The 14,091-nt window shown below is 29.6% G+C and overlaps 1 protein-coding gene and 1 long non-coding RNA gene across 2 annotated transcripts in view; one reads left to right on the top strand and one right to left on the bottom strand.

Moving 5' to 3' along the window:
* The first annotated feature begins 842 nt into the window (after window positions 1-842).
* Window positions 843-14,091, top strand: part of LOC111632444 — a 21,843-nt gene continuing 8,594 nt past the window's right edge. Inside the window, exon 1 of the long non-coding RNA XR_002757861.1 lies at window positions 843-1,096. This is a non-coding gene — a long non-coding RNA (uncharacterized LOC111632444). The remainder of the gene's footprint in view (window positions 1,097-14,091) is intronic.
* LOC111632443 (zinc transporter 7-like) overlaps window positions 4,733-14,091 on the bottom strand; it is a 38,994-nt gene continuing 29,635 nt past the window's right edge. The window contains exons 8-11 of the mRNA XM_023376861.1: window positions 10,365-10,500; window positions 9,901-9,991; window positions 5,536-5,685; window positions 4,733-5,458 (exon numbers count right to left, since the gene is read on the bottom strand). Of these exons, the coding sequence (XP_023232629.1) occupies window positions 5,411-5,458; window positions 5,536-5,685; window positions 9,901-9,991; window positions 10,365-10,500 (425 nt within the window). The 3' untranslated portion in view covers window positions 4,733-5,410. The remainder of the gene's footprint in view (window positions 5,459-5,535; window positions 5,686-9,900; window positions 9,992-10,364; window positions 10,501-14,091) is intronic.

Genomic DNA, 14,091 nt, shown 5'->3' with positions numbered 1-14,091 from the left:
TAACAGATGGAGTGTAACTCGTTTTATATATAGAATAACTCTCGGTGGCGAGAAATTCTATTTCTAATTCGTTTTGTTTGGAGGAAAACGTTCCAGGGAAAAAATATCGTTAGATGTTTATCCGCGTGTCGAAGTATCGTCACTTTTTCCGATTTTATCGAATGAAATTCGCTGCAAATTTCTCGCTATTTTACGTAAATAAATTTAAATTTCATCGAAGAGAATTAATATAAGGCGTAAAAAACAAATTTCCTCCTTATATTCTAGTTACGAGAGAAGATTTATGGATTCCAAAGGTAGAAACTAACGTGGTTTATAAAGAAGTGGTTATGGTAATTTCGCAATTTCGCATTTTAGTCACGACGAAGACGATCGAATTTACCATCTTTCCTGCGGGCAAACGACGATCCTAAAACAAAAGGATCATTTTTTCTCTCGGGGCATTCGTTAAGACATTTTAAAGTAGTTTTCTACATAAACCAGATTTCGCTCTTTATTATTATTCCATACGCGAGTGTTTAATGAATAACCAAAATTTTTAATAAAGTCTTTCGAAGAATTCATCAATTCCCTAATTATCGCGAAAGGGGGAGGGCTTTAAATATTAATAGACGAGAATAAATTTTTTGTTCGGAACCGGTGCCACCGACGAACGACTCGCGTTAAATATCAATTAAGCAACTGGGGAGCTTTTAATTATTATTATTCAACCCGTTTTAACTTACTTAACCGAGGTAAAAAAAACAAATTTCAAAAGCTATTATCCGCCGGGGATTATCGCGCCCCGTATATCCTCTTCCGGTGGTCGACCTTGACCCGAGTCCGCCGTTTTGCGCCCGCAGCGCCAAGGTCACGGCTGCGGCCGTTGTGACGTCGTGGAGTAAAGGCGGGGCGGGAAAAGAGGATGGAAGGGGAGATTCGGATGGAATTTCTTATTAAGAGAAAGACGTCGCCCAACGCCGTACCTTGACCTACTTACATCCGGTTTTGGCTTCTTTATTGCCTATCGGACTCGCTTCTCTGACCAAATGCTATTTGAAGACTTCGATCCTCCTTGTTATTTAGCCCCGTAATTCGACCAGTTTCGCTTTTTTTTGTAAGCTCTTTTCAATTTTTATTCGAATAACGCTTCTTTATAAAATCTTTAAAATGATTCTTGTTGTTAATTAAAAAGAAAGATACTTAATCCGTATTTTCTATTGGTTAATTAATAAATTCCCGTAACACAGAAATGCGCGTTATATGGAAACGGGTTATTTTCCGGTTTATATTTTTTATCATTACGTCATTTCGTGATCCAGTCAGAGGAATGACAAATGAAACTGTGAGAGTTTTTGCACTTTTCTCACGACTTATGAGAAAGTATCCTTCCGGGAGGGAGTTTTAAATTATCTCGCGGATTAATATGTCTGGATGGGAACAATTTTGCTAACGAGCTAAAGGTGTCAAGGACATTCATGTAGGACACGAATCCGTAAAAATCCCCAAGGACTCGCATCATTGAATGAACATCGATACTAATGGCCGCCTCTCGTCAAACTACGTGTTATTATTGACCGGGTAAAGTTCGTTCACCCCTCGTCACTCGTTAGCCATTTTACTTTTCTTTGTCCTTACACAAAATTATCTCTTCGTCTTCAATTGTAATCCCGAAACGTGCTTAAAAATTAGACAATTGTTTTCGTTGTTTATGTATTTTCTACTGGAGTATTTTCTTTTAATATTTTTGATGTATTTGACCATTTCGGTAATTTTTATACCTTAAAAATATAAAAATCAAAACAAATTTTTAACTTTTATTTTACTTAAAATTTGAATATAAAAAGGAGATAAATATCTAAAAATGTAACTACAAGTCGACCCCCCTATAACACTGTTGATAATTCCATTTTATATGAATTCCATGTTGTACGAGTCACTTAGATTTTACAAATATGTAAGCCGTTCACAGTCCGGCACATGTATTTGTAAAATCTAAGTGACTCGTACAACATGGAATTCATACAAAATGGAATTATCAACAGTGTTATAGGGGGTCTGACNCCATTCCAAAAGATGCGTTCCAGCAGTGTTTCCAGCAATGGCAGGAACGCTGGGAGAAGTGTATACATTACCAAGGAGACTACTTTGAAGGGGATTAGGGTTTTGTACCTCAAAGTCAATAAATTTATTTTTGCCGACCAAAGGTCCGATACTTTTTGAACAGACCTTGTATAGCAATAGGTATTTCTGTTTTCACCATTTAGTTCACATCATATTCAAGAAGTTTATCATTGCCAAATAAATTTTTGAATATTAATATTATATGCCAAAGCATTTAACATTACATATAATAGTAATAATTACATATAATTAGCATATAATACACGTAGAAAAGTAAATGTAGGCACAGCAGTTTACATTATAAATGTCATAAGGAAAGGTTACTACACAATTTAAAATTTTTCATAAAAAATTTCCGTTATTTAAGACGTAAACATTTACAAACTTATAAATATATTGTAATTTTATTGATTTATCAAAAATTATCAGAGATAAGCTGATCACAGTTTATGTGAAGTTTTTGATTAAATAATAAATAATGTTCATAATTTTATTCATTTTAATTAAGAATAAAGTAGCAACCCTATTAAGCAAGTTTGAGATAAATCTGTAAGTGAATATATTACTTTTCTTATAATCTATAAAAGATTTCCTGTAAGAACATTGAGCATATAAATATTGTAGTACTTTTTACTGCAAATGACTTTTTAAAACTCTTTTTGCCCCGTGGGCACTAAGAGAGGTTTTTTCCTATGTTAAGTGTAGCAAAGATGGGAGGAACTGAAACTCTTAAGGACTTTTTTTTAAGAAAGTTTAAAATGATAACATATATTACAAAATAATTTGTTTCTATTTACTTTCACCATTTAACTTCAATGCGAGACAAACCATTCATATCATATTAAAATATTACTACAATAATACCCATTTTTATTCTTAAAACTATTGTATTTATTAGTTATATAATAAATGACATAACAGATGTCGTTTATATAACCTATATGATTAAATTTGCTAAGGTAGTATTTGATTTTCCGAGGTAGCATCGGTCCGCGTTTCCTCGGATAATCAGGATTCTATCGTACGTATAGTTTTCGAAAAAGCTATTCTTTTCTTCTAACTTTTTCTAAAGCTAGATTTAATCTAGTATATAGCTATGACCAATTGCAAGTTGATTTTTATAATTAATTATAATAAACAGTAGTTTGACTTATAATTACTACATTTGTAAAAGAAAGAATTGGACTATGATTTATTATTTGACAAATTTCTATTTGAATGACACCATAATGTTAAGTAATTAAAATATAACTATTTTATTTTACAGGCCGAATGGGCAGTTTATATACCTCTACAAGCATTGAATTTTTATTTCTTGCCGCCACAGTTCAGAGTTTTATACGTTAGCGCAATCACATTATTATATGACGTTTTTCTGTCTTATATCATTCATAAGGTATGAATTTAATTTCTCAATTTAAATGATATAAATTCAAATGATAAAAATATGTAAAATAATTTTTTACTTTCTGAAGGAGGATAATAAACAAAGAAGATTAAAAAACCCAATAGATAAAGAAGAATGAATTCTTTCTTGGAATAGATTTTAAAAATTAAGTATAATTTGTAACATTGTTAATTACATGTTGATATTCTTCTAAAGCCTGATATATAATTATATTTAATTGATTTTCAATTGTAGTATTTATGATAGTTACTTCTTTAATTCCAAATGTTCATATAAACTTGTACCATCTATCAAATATACTGTATTTCCTTGATTCTTATATGCACTTTTTACACAGTTTTGTTTGTCGAGATAGGAATTCATTTTAAAATTGACAGTATCCTATATTTCTTGTCCGAAACGGCAGTGTCCGAATTTTTCGACTGGCGGAAAAATTGCATATAGTTAGCGGGCCACAGATATTCCACGTACTTAAAGTAGGCCATTTTCTATAGTTTATAGACAACGAATTGCAGACCCGATTAATGCACAAATAATAGACATTTCAATCATTTTGGTTCATATGAGCTTTGCTAATAGCAAGCATTTAATTTAAACCCATAAGAAGCTTTCGAAATACCATATGATGAATCATTAAGACAAAAAGTGTTTGTCTAGCAGAAGAGCACGGAAATAGAACTAAATTACTCGTTTTATAATAATTGTATTATTTTTTTAGTTTCTCATTACTTAAAAAAGACTTTAAAATATTATTCTAAATTAATAATGTCTTAATCAAGGAAATACGGTATCCATCAATCATTGATTTTCTCATATTTTATCTCTAGCATTAGATATATTTAAAAAATTCACAACAGCGGTAATAAAACAACGGTCGGGCCAAATTTNTATATAAAAAGTTTATTATTCTAAATAAAGTTATATTTATTTTATTATAAAAATGAATGTGTTTCAAATGAACTGAACAATGACTCCTAGATTTAATATACCATTTTAAAAATCAATGATCTTGATTTATTAACAACTTTTGAAAAAATGTCTACATTGCCAATGTTAATTCTCAAATGTAATGAAACCTGTACAAGATGAATTTCATTAAAACCAATGCAAACTATATAAATTTTTTTGATTTTTTTTTTATCATGAAATCTATTTTTATTTTTTACATCTCGAACAGGTTTCACTAAATAATTTTTCGAGAAAATAAAATTATTGTCGTTATTCTTAGATCGGTTTCGATATTTTGATTACAAAAAAACGATTGACTCTTATAAGCGAACAATTGTAATAACCGAGGATTTATCCGTCACCGTCAGACAGTTCGTAACAGTAAATTATAAAAAAACATATTTTAAACAGTAAGAAAATAAAGAAAAACTTTCACTTATTTATAAGGCTTTCTAGACAGTTTTACTATTACTGAAGTCTTTGATGTCGTGATACTAATTCTTCGTAAATCCCATCTGGGCAATATATTAAGTACAAGTTTGTATCTCAATTTTATTTTATTTACATCTTTCCATTTCCATTTGTATAGTATCAAGTATCACATACAAAATAATTATCCAGTCCTGGTTTAAAATACTAATATAACAAATAGTAATGAAGATATAAAAATACTGCTTTTACTTCGTAAGAATAAAATAATAAATAGAATTGGTCACGTCTTATAGGAATGTACAAAAAAAGAAGAGTACAATGTATGTAGGAAAATGTAGCGTGTGTTTCTCCTAGATTTGATTCGAGGAAACCCATTAGATAAAATCTTTGGCACCAGGAATTGAATAAAAATTTTAAATGAACAAAAAGAAACCATCAATATAATAACTGTTACAATTTAAAATAGCGATATCATTTAGTAAATTAAGAAGAAACATCTTCCGGATACTCGTACACGATTCATAACCGTGTATAGTCTAACTGTACATATAACTGACGAACTTCGGCCTATAAAAAAATTACGATTAATTCGCCGCACGTTTTAAAATAAACGACATTCAAAACAAATCTAGAGAGGATTTTACCTGAGTAAATATATTGTGTGTTTGGCTAACAATATATCTGGCATCTGCATCTGGAGCTACTTCCAATTTCAGAGTTCCAATATATACATCACTACATAAAGTCCAGAAATGAGGTTCTTGAACACTGTATACACCTTCTAATTGCATTACCTATGAAATTATTTGCAATTAATTCTCTAATGCATTCAATTTTACAATTAATAGTTTTAATTTTTCTTCCATTAAGAACAATTTCAAATAACTCATATATTACTCTTCTAATTTCTGTTCTTAGTTTATTCAGGCACTTCTTTTTTCAGATCAGAATATTTCAGACTATTTTTTATGCTTTAGTCCATTTAGAGAGGTGTAAGTTCATTAGTGTTTTATATATGTATATATATATTTTTAACTTTTATTTATGCATTTTTGTTATAATAATGTGGTTTTTAATCTAATTTTATATATCTAAATTATTATATTTTGTAACAACTTATTTTGTATTTTTAATAAGAGTTGGTTTATTATTTGGAAAATATTCTTCCTGTCTTTTTTGGACTATTTTGTTTGAAATAAATAAACAAAACAATATAATATTGTTTTCGAAATGCATGATTTATTAAATTTAATTTTTATCAACTGTTAAAGTATTAACTAAGAAATTATTGGAAGAAAATCACATTTTTAGAATTAATTATTTTAAAAATTTAAGTTTTAATTTTCTATAATTTGTTTAAGAATGAATAAAAATATTCAAAATAATAATGAGAATTTCAGTTACTAGGATAATTATTCATAAGCTACATCATACGAAGTCCATAGATACAAGGTGTGTTCATAAAGTAATGCAAGTGATTTTATTGTGAAGCGACTGTGCGTCGCAGCACATTCAGACCACTTGGGCTAGATGGGGGACGTTTGGCTTCACAATGCATCCAAGGTCAATTTGCTTCGAGCAATGATTGTGTCAGTATTGTTGATTTTGTGAAACTCGTCTCAAAGACTGTGTCACAATGCACGATGGAGCAAATGGTCGAACAACGGTATGTGATCAAGTTCTGTGCCAAACTTGGCAAAAGTTATACTGATACCAATCAATTGATCCAGCAAGCCTACGGGGACTCTGCTCTATCATCTTTGCTAGTTTCAAAGTGTTTGAACACGTTTAATGAGGGCCGGGAAGAGGTGATCAACAATCCCTGCTCTGGATGGCCATCAACCAGCCACACCAACAAAAATGTGACTCATGTGCATGATTTGTTGAACTCTGACCATTGAATGAGTGTTAGGATGATTGAGCAGACACTGAATGTCGTGGTGGAATCGTATCTCGTTAGGATTGGTCAGTAAACGTTGCACGATCTATTAGATTTGAATGGACAGTGGACTTGACATAGAACTACAGACAAGCAGAGATGCTGATTGGTTGACTGCCGGCCACCGTCACGCATATATAAGGTCAGTTTGAATGGAAAAATTAAAAATTAGAAATTGGTTTCGTCTTGCTAAGGAGAGATAAACATCATCTGGCTAATAAGAAGGTATCGTCTGGCCAACAAGAAGTAGATTTCGTCTCGCTACTGACAGGTTGTGATTGCTGGAAGTGCTACTGCATTGTAAGGTGTCTTCCTGAACAAACTGATACAAGATACGAACTATTTGCAATTATTGGACTGTTAAGTGTGTAGTAACTTGACTCTGAACCTTCAAATAGTCACTGTGCCCACTATCATGACAAATGATCTCAACATGTGAAAGGTGTGTGTCAAGCTGGTCCTCAAAGTGTTGATGGACGAGCAAAAGGCCAATTGAGTGATGATAGCAAATGAACTTTCAGAACGTGTTCAAATTGAGCCTGATTTCTAGACAACTAGTAGCCTAGGACGCCCCCTAGTGGGCGTTCTTTACAAATTTCATGAGGCACGGTTCCTTTGACTTTTTTGTTCCTATCAATATGCTCTACAGCTCTTAAAATCCGAATGGTAAGATTTACCCTCCAGATGAAGAGGTGGCGACATCCCCAAACTGTAGACCCCTGTACTAACAATAAAGTCAAAGGAACCATACTCCTACTCGCAACCCTTCAAGAGATATAACCCCCTGAAATAATAAATTCCTGTTACAAATATACTGAATTATTTATATTGTTATATTGACCAAATAATAATTTATTGGCCAAATGAATAATAAAAATTTATATTGTTAATTTGAATGTTTGAAATATGACACACGATAGGGGCGCCTCTAGTGTCCGTTATCAAACGGTTACGGGACAGACAGAAGATGGATACCCGTTGAATGGGTTATATATATAGATGTTATTACCAGGGATAAAACATTGGTATTTGAGTACGACCCAGAGGCAAAGTGCCAGAGTGCCAAATGGCACACCCTGGCATCCCCAAACAAAAGGCGGCAAGAACGAGTAAGTCAAAAGTGAAAACAATGCTGGTTGTGTCTTTTTCGACACTAAGGGTGTGGTCCACAAGGAGTTTGTACCTCAAGGACAGACCGTCAACACTGCCTACTACGTGGATGTTCTCGAAAGATTGAGAAAAAAAGATCCTTCGTGTGTGAAAGGAGATTGCCACTACCTGCGTGCTCCATCATGATAATGTTCCCAATCACACTGCTCTACACATCCACGAGTTCCTGGTGAAGTGCAATTTGTCAACGCTGCCACAGCCCCCTTACAATCCCAACTTGGCTCCGGCAGACTTCTTTTTATTTCCAAGAATTAAGACTGCCCTCAAAAGACACCGTTTTTATAGCATTGAGGCAATCCAAGCCACCGTGATGACGGCTCTGAATGAGGTTCCCGTCAAGGCATTCCAGGGCACATATCGTGCCTGGGAAAACCGCTGGAAAAAATGTGTAGATGCACAAGAGGTGTACTTTGAAGATTTCTAAACATTTGTAACTATATCTTGAATAATTTTTTTTTTTACGACAACACTTGCATTACTTTATGAACACACCTTGTAAAATGAGTGTATGCAAAACAAATCACAAAATATTAGTCACCACATTAGCTTTCTGCTGAAATTTGATCATACATTTTCATATTTAATTCCCTATGAAGTACAAAAGATATAGTCCAGGAACCAAATAGAATACTTTTTCATCATTTATTGAATCCCATTAATAGAAAAAGGAGAAATATTGCATTGAGACCACAAGGAAGGGTTTGGCAAAGAGATTTAGAGAAGGAAACAGAAAAGATTTATTTATTTTTATAAGTAAATAGAAAAGTGCTGAAGGACAGTGGATATCTACCCCCAAAAATTAACAGATATACATAGAAACAAAATGGTACAATGCATTTTTACATTTTAATTTAAAACAAGAAAAATAAAAAAATAAAAAAAAGTCATAAAAATTATTTAAATTTCATGAAATATGATGATAAAAAAGGACCTTTGTAATACATTCAAATGAAAGAATGGAGTGAATACACGAAATGAAGGTTGTAGGTTTTACGGTGCGATACATAAAAGAAGCCAATCATAATAAATAAAGCCACGAAAAAATTTAAAATAAAGCAATTAATCAAAATGTTTGATATGCTCAAAAAAACAAAGGAAAACATAATACAATCATAGCAAAACTAGGATTTTGAGTATACTGTAAGTTGCATAATTTATTAAAAGATAAACTTCATCAAGAGCTCTAGCAATTTTATCCAAAAGAGGAAGACACAGCCATAGACCAAATGAGTAATCCATAATCAGTGTGAGACTGAAAATTAGTAAAAAAAAAAAAAAAAAATACTCTTAATGCACCTTTAGATGAGGTAGGTTTACAGGAATGCCATAATGGACGAGTATAGGAAATATAGCACTCGATAAAATAGCATAAAAGAGAGTTGCTGAAATGGACTTAGACTAACATAATATTAATTGTGGGGAGCGTGAGGTATTGTGGCAACAGAAAAATAAAAAATTTACAACAAATAAAAATTTAGATAGGCCTGATGAAGATCATCAAGTAGGCCAAAAATGTTAGTTTGCATTAAAATATTGCTGAAAAGCAAAATGATGTCTTTTGTATAAGTTTTTGATTTTTAGTTTGTGTATGTGTCTTATACTTTAATATTATTTATTTAATATTTTATCAAATTGAAATCTTCTTTTGAAACATTCACACTTAAAAAATGTTTTTTTTTAAATTTTTTTATAGAATAAACTTTATTATATTGTTATATAAAGTTTTCAGATTATACTAAAAGTATCCTATTTTAGTACTACTGTTTTACACAATAATTTTATTTCAAGTATTTAGTTCATCAGATTAAAATTCTTTCCAGTGTTTAGTAATTTATTATTCTAATGTTTAATTTATTTATGAGTGAATCCCAATTATATTTCATTAACATATACTACTTACCCTTTGGTAACAGCTAGGAAGCACCTTTTCTAATTCTTTTGGAGTTCTTTGCATCAAAATATATATAGAATCTCTCAAAAGTGGCAGCACACTAAAATGTGTAAAAAAATATATAAATTATATTTTAAATTAAATACTTAAATCTTAACACATGCTAATGCTGCAGTTTTCTATTATTTGGAATCTTTACAAACTAATCAAATGATAACACTGGATTTATTGGGCCATAACTCAACTAATTAAATATATAGATATAGAGCAATGTAAACTGAAGGTAGTCAATTAACTTACTATCTTGTATTAAATTTAATAAGCTTTGGTAAACTATTAAGTGTAATATAGTTATAATTATTATGTAGTTGTGTCTTGTCCCCATAGCATCAGACACTGAAACACCACCAAAACAATAATAATATTTATTGTTATCGGTTATAATTATTATTATAAAATACATTAATAATTACCTAACACCAATCAATGTAGCTATAAACATTGAACAAATAGGATCAGCAATCATCCATCCAAATTGATTCATTAAAATAGCAGATATTATTACACCAACACTTCCTAACGTATCAGCCATTATATGTAAAAATACACCTAAATAATAGAGAATATTCGTTTTTATTTAAACAAATTAAGTTTATGCATTAAAATATTTAAAGCAATGTGAAAGAATGATGTTGTAATCAGAATAGAAATCAATATACAGTATTTTTGTTTAATACTATAAATGCAAACTTTCAGTATTAAACATGCAGGAAAATGTGCAGGATAGATGTCAAACTTCATTTTGTTTACACCATTCTACGTATCTATCATTATAGACAAATTTACATTTTTTAAACCATTTAATTAAAGATTGCCCAAAATTTCAAATTCTATTTTCAGTTAAGTAAAGTTTAAAACAAGATCTCTTATTTGCATTGTTTTAAATAAGATAATCTTCAATTTATAGATACTATGCTAATAATTTGAAAGAATGATTGTGTTTAAAAAATGTATTTAGAGGAAAGAAATTACAACACTCTTGGATTCATTTAAACAGAACATTTTTAGATTTAAAAATGTTCTAATAAAAAAAAACATAGAATTAATAGATTGCACTTAAACATTATAAACAATATGAATACTTTATAAATATGGTAAATAATAATAAGTAATGATCAGATAATAAATAAATTAAATCATAACAAGAATGATTCTGATGTTTCTATAAACTTGAAAAAGTAGAAAGTTGTTATTTATTTACTTTTTACATGAAACAATTTGGTACTAGAGGAGGTATTATGGTGCCATGTCTTAATAAATTTAATAATTATTTTTTTAATTAAATAATTTAAATTAAACTGGAAGAAAAGAATTGGCCAGAGTGGGACTCGAACCCACAACTGCCACTTATTGTGCGGATGCATTGCCAATTATGCTACCCAGACCTCTAGTCTGATTTCAACTTTCAATATACAGTCGACCCCCTATAATGCGGTAGATATGTTCCACTTTATAAGAATTTCACGTTGTAGGAATCCTTAAATACATGAGCCAATCACAACCCAGCATGTGTGCAGTTTGCGGACTACGGCTGTTTGAAAGGTTTCCATCCATAACATTAATCGATTCTAGACTAATTTGACTCAACATTTCCAAAACACATATAATTTTTTGGGAATNAGACAAATTACTTGTTATATTGTTAATAGGAGCAAATAATTTAATATAAAATACTGTATCAATAACTGTATAAATTAAATAAAATTCCAAAATTTATAAAAAGTACACTATATTTGTTATGATAATTTACTTTTACAAGAAAGTATATACTTTTCCACAAGATACAAAACAATTTGCATTTTTATCCTTATCCATAAATTAAAATTTGCACCAAAAACTTTTGCATTTTACTAAGCGTGGTTAAATAACGGACTGCCAAAGGACCAGCAAATTTGCAAAATTCTATATTATGCCGGAGCCTGATTATCATACTGTTATATTTCTTGTAACATTATGCAAATATCAGTTTAAAAACTTTAATCGATGGCATTACTTTGTTCTGTTAACCTAGTTTACCAGTGTTTTGCTTATTTTACAAAATCATCTGCTGCGGTGTAGTTTAGTTCCAACTTAAATAACAGAATACTGTTCAGTTTTTATATAAATTTTACACTTTTAATTTATAATTATTATATATTAAAAAAAAAGTATAAGATATTATTCTTAATATTAATGTTTTTATCTCTGATCAATATTATTAAATAATTGAATATGATAAACAGCAGCTTTTAGTCGAGGAATCTCGAGGAATACGAATTGTTAATCTTCGAGATATAATCTAAAATGTCCCAGTTGTAATATGTATCCGTTAAGAGCAAAACATTTATTGTATGTCAACTTATTAAAACAATCTTCATACTAAGAAAACACCATTCAAATATCAAACTTTGCAATTTTCATTAATATAATGACTAAATGTTGTCAACTGTATTAATTACTACAATTATAGATGTGCTAATTCGGCAATGGCAAACCCACAATTTCGAGGTCGAATATTTAGAAAGTATTAGTTTTTATAAATTATAAAAAAAATATTTCATAGGTTTCAAAACTTTGCATACGCGGTAAAAAGCGGGCTCCCGAAGCTGTGGTGAAAAGTTAAGACACCGATTACGAACCTCGGGTAAAGTTATCGATTTAACGACTGCAATTTCCCATTAAATGAAATACTTTTTCCCCATTATGATGCTGCTTTTTTGTTATTTTTCAGAGTAAAGTATGATAAATATCATATTTTATTGATCTTAAAAGCAATATGAAGAAAAATATCAAAGCAATTTGTATTTTTACAGCTTGATTTGCTGAATTCAGTTTGAATATTTTAAAATTAATTAGTTTTTTATATTACATTCTGTAGTTATATATATAGCATTTATTTATATGTACAACAGACTAAAAAAACTAAAAATAGACATTACTTGTTGTTTACTTTATAAATAAAATATTTTAACACAGATTTAGTAATTTACCTTATCTATTTAACTATTTTTATAATATGCTATTTTATTTAGATAAACTTAAGAATAGATTTGAAATTTTTTGAAATTATCATCTCTGAAATCTACAAGGCAAACAAATATTTTATTTTCTAAAACAAAAACAAAGTTGAATGTAATAGATGAAATAAAATCTGTTTTGTTAACCTAACAGGTGTTTAACATTCATTCTCTTGTTGGAATTTTCCTGTTCTATAAAACACTGATCCCTGATAACTAAGATTTTTTTTCTTCAAAAATAAAGGAATATTACAATATTCATTGAAGCAAATAAAGCTTTCTCATCGTGCTAATGTCAGCCATTACAGAGAGAGTCATTTTTCCAGTAACAAAAAATAATTTCGATCTTTTCTACAATGTGTCTTGCTTTAGTAAACCTCCACGAATTACAGATCAATGAAAATTTATATGTGACAATACTGAAATAGTTTACTACTTATAAAAACTGAAAGTACATTAAGGTACATTAATTATAAGAGAGTTTATAGATATTAATCACTTATTAATTTAGAAATAAGTTATCTTATTCTCAATATAAATAACATTTAGTATTTTTAATGTCGTCGTTATGTAAAAAAAAAATTATTTTAGTAAGTGATTAAGATAAGAGATGAGAGATATGTAGAACATAGGAAAAAACTTTTCCTTATCGTGTTTCCTTTTATGAATTTTTTTATGTATTTTTGCAAATTATTTAAAATTTCATTATTATTGCTAAATCAATTCATCAGAAATTTATCATTTGGACTGTGCGAGACGACCAAAAGCCTAAATAGCAAATTATAATGTATATAAAACATTTAAGTTTTATAAATTTAATTTAAATTGTTAATCAAAATTCAATTACAATATAAAATAATAATGTAGAATTAAATAAAATGAAGCGCGCTAGTTAGAACTCAAACTTGTTTTGTATTTATTTAAAACTATTCATTTTTATTATTATATATAAAATTTAAAAAGGTTATCATTCCATTTCTCTATATTCAAATAAAATTATGTATAAACCTAAAAATTAAAAATCACAGGTATTTCTGAAAATTTGAATAAAATTTATATTATATCTTAAACAAGACAGAAAATTTCAAGCATGTAATTCCCACGAATACTGTGATAAAATATAATGAAAAAAAAAAAAATAATA

This window comes from Centruroides sculpturatus, unplaced genomic scaffold, assembly GCF_000671375.1.
Source record: "Centruroides sculpturatus isolate CEXI.00-Female unplaced genomic scaffold, Cexi_2.0 scaffold799, whole genome shotgun sequence".
Lineage (NCBI taxonomy): Eukaryota > Metazoa > Arthropoda > Arachnida > Scorpiones > Buthidae > Centruroides > Centruroides sculpturatus.
Note: the sequence above shows the minus strand (reverse complement) of the source record. Positions and strands in the feature narration are given on the sequence as shown.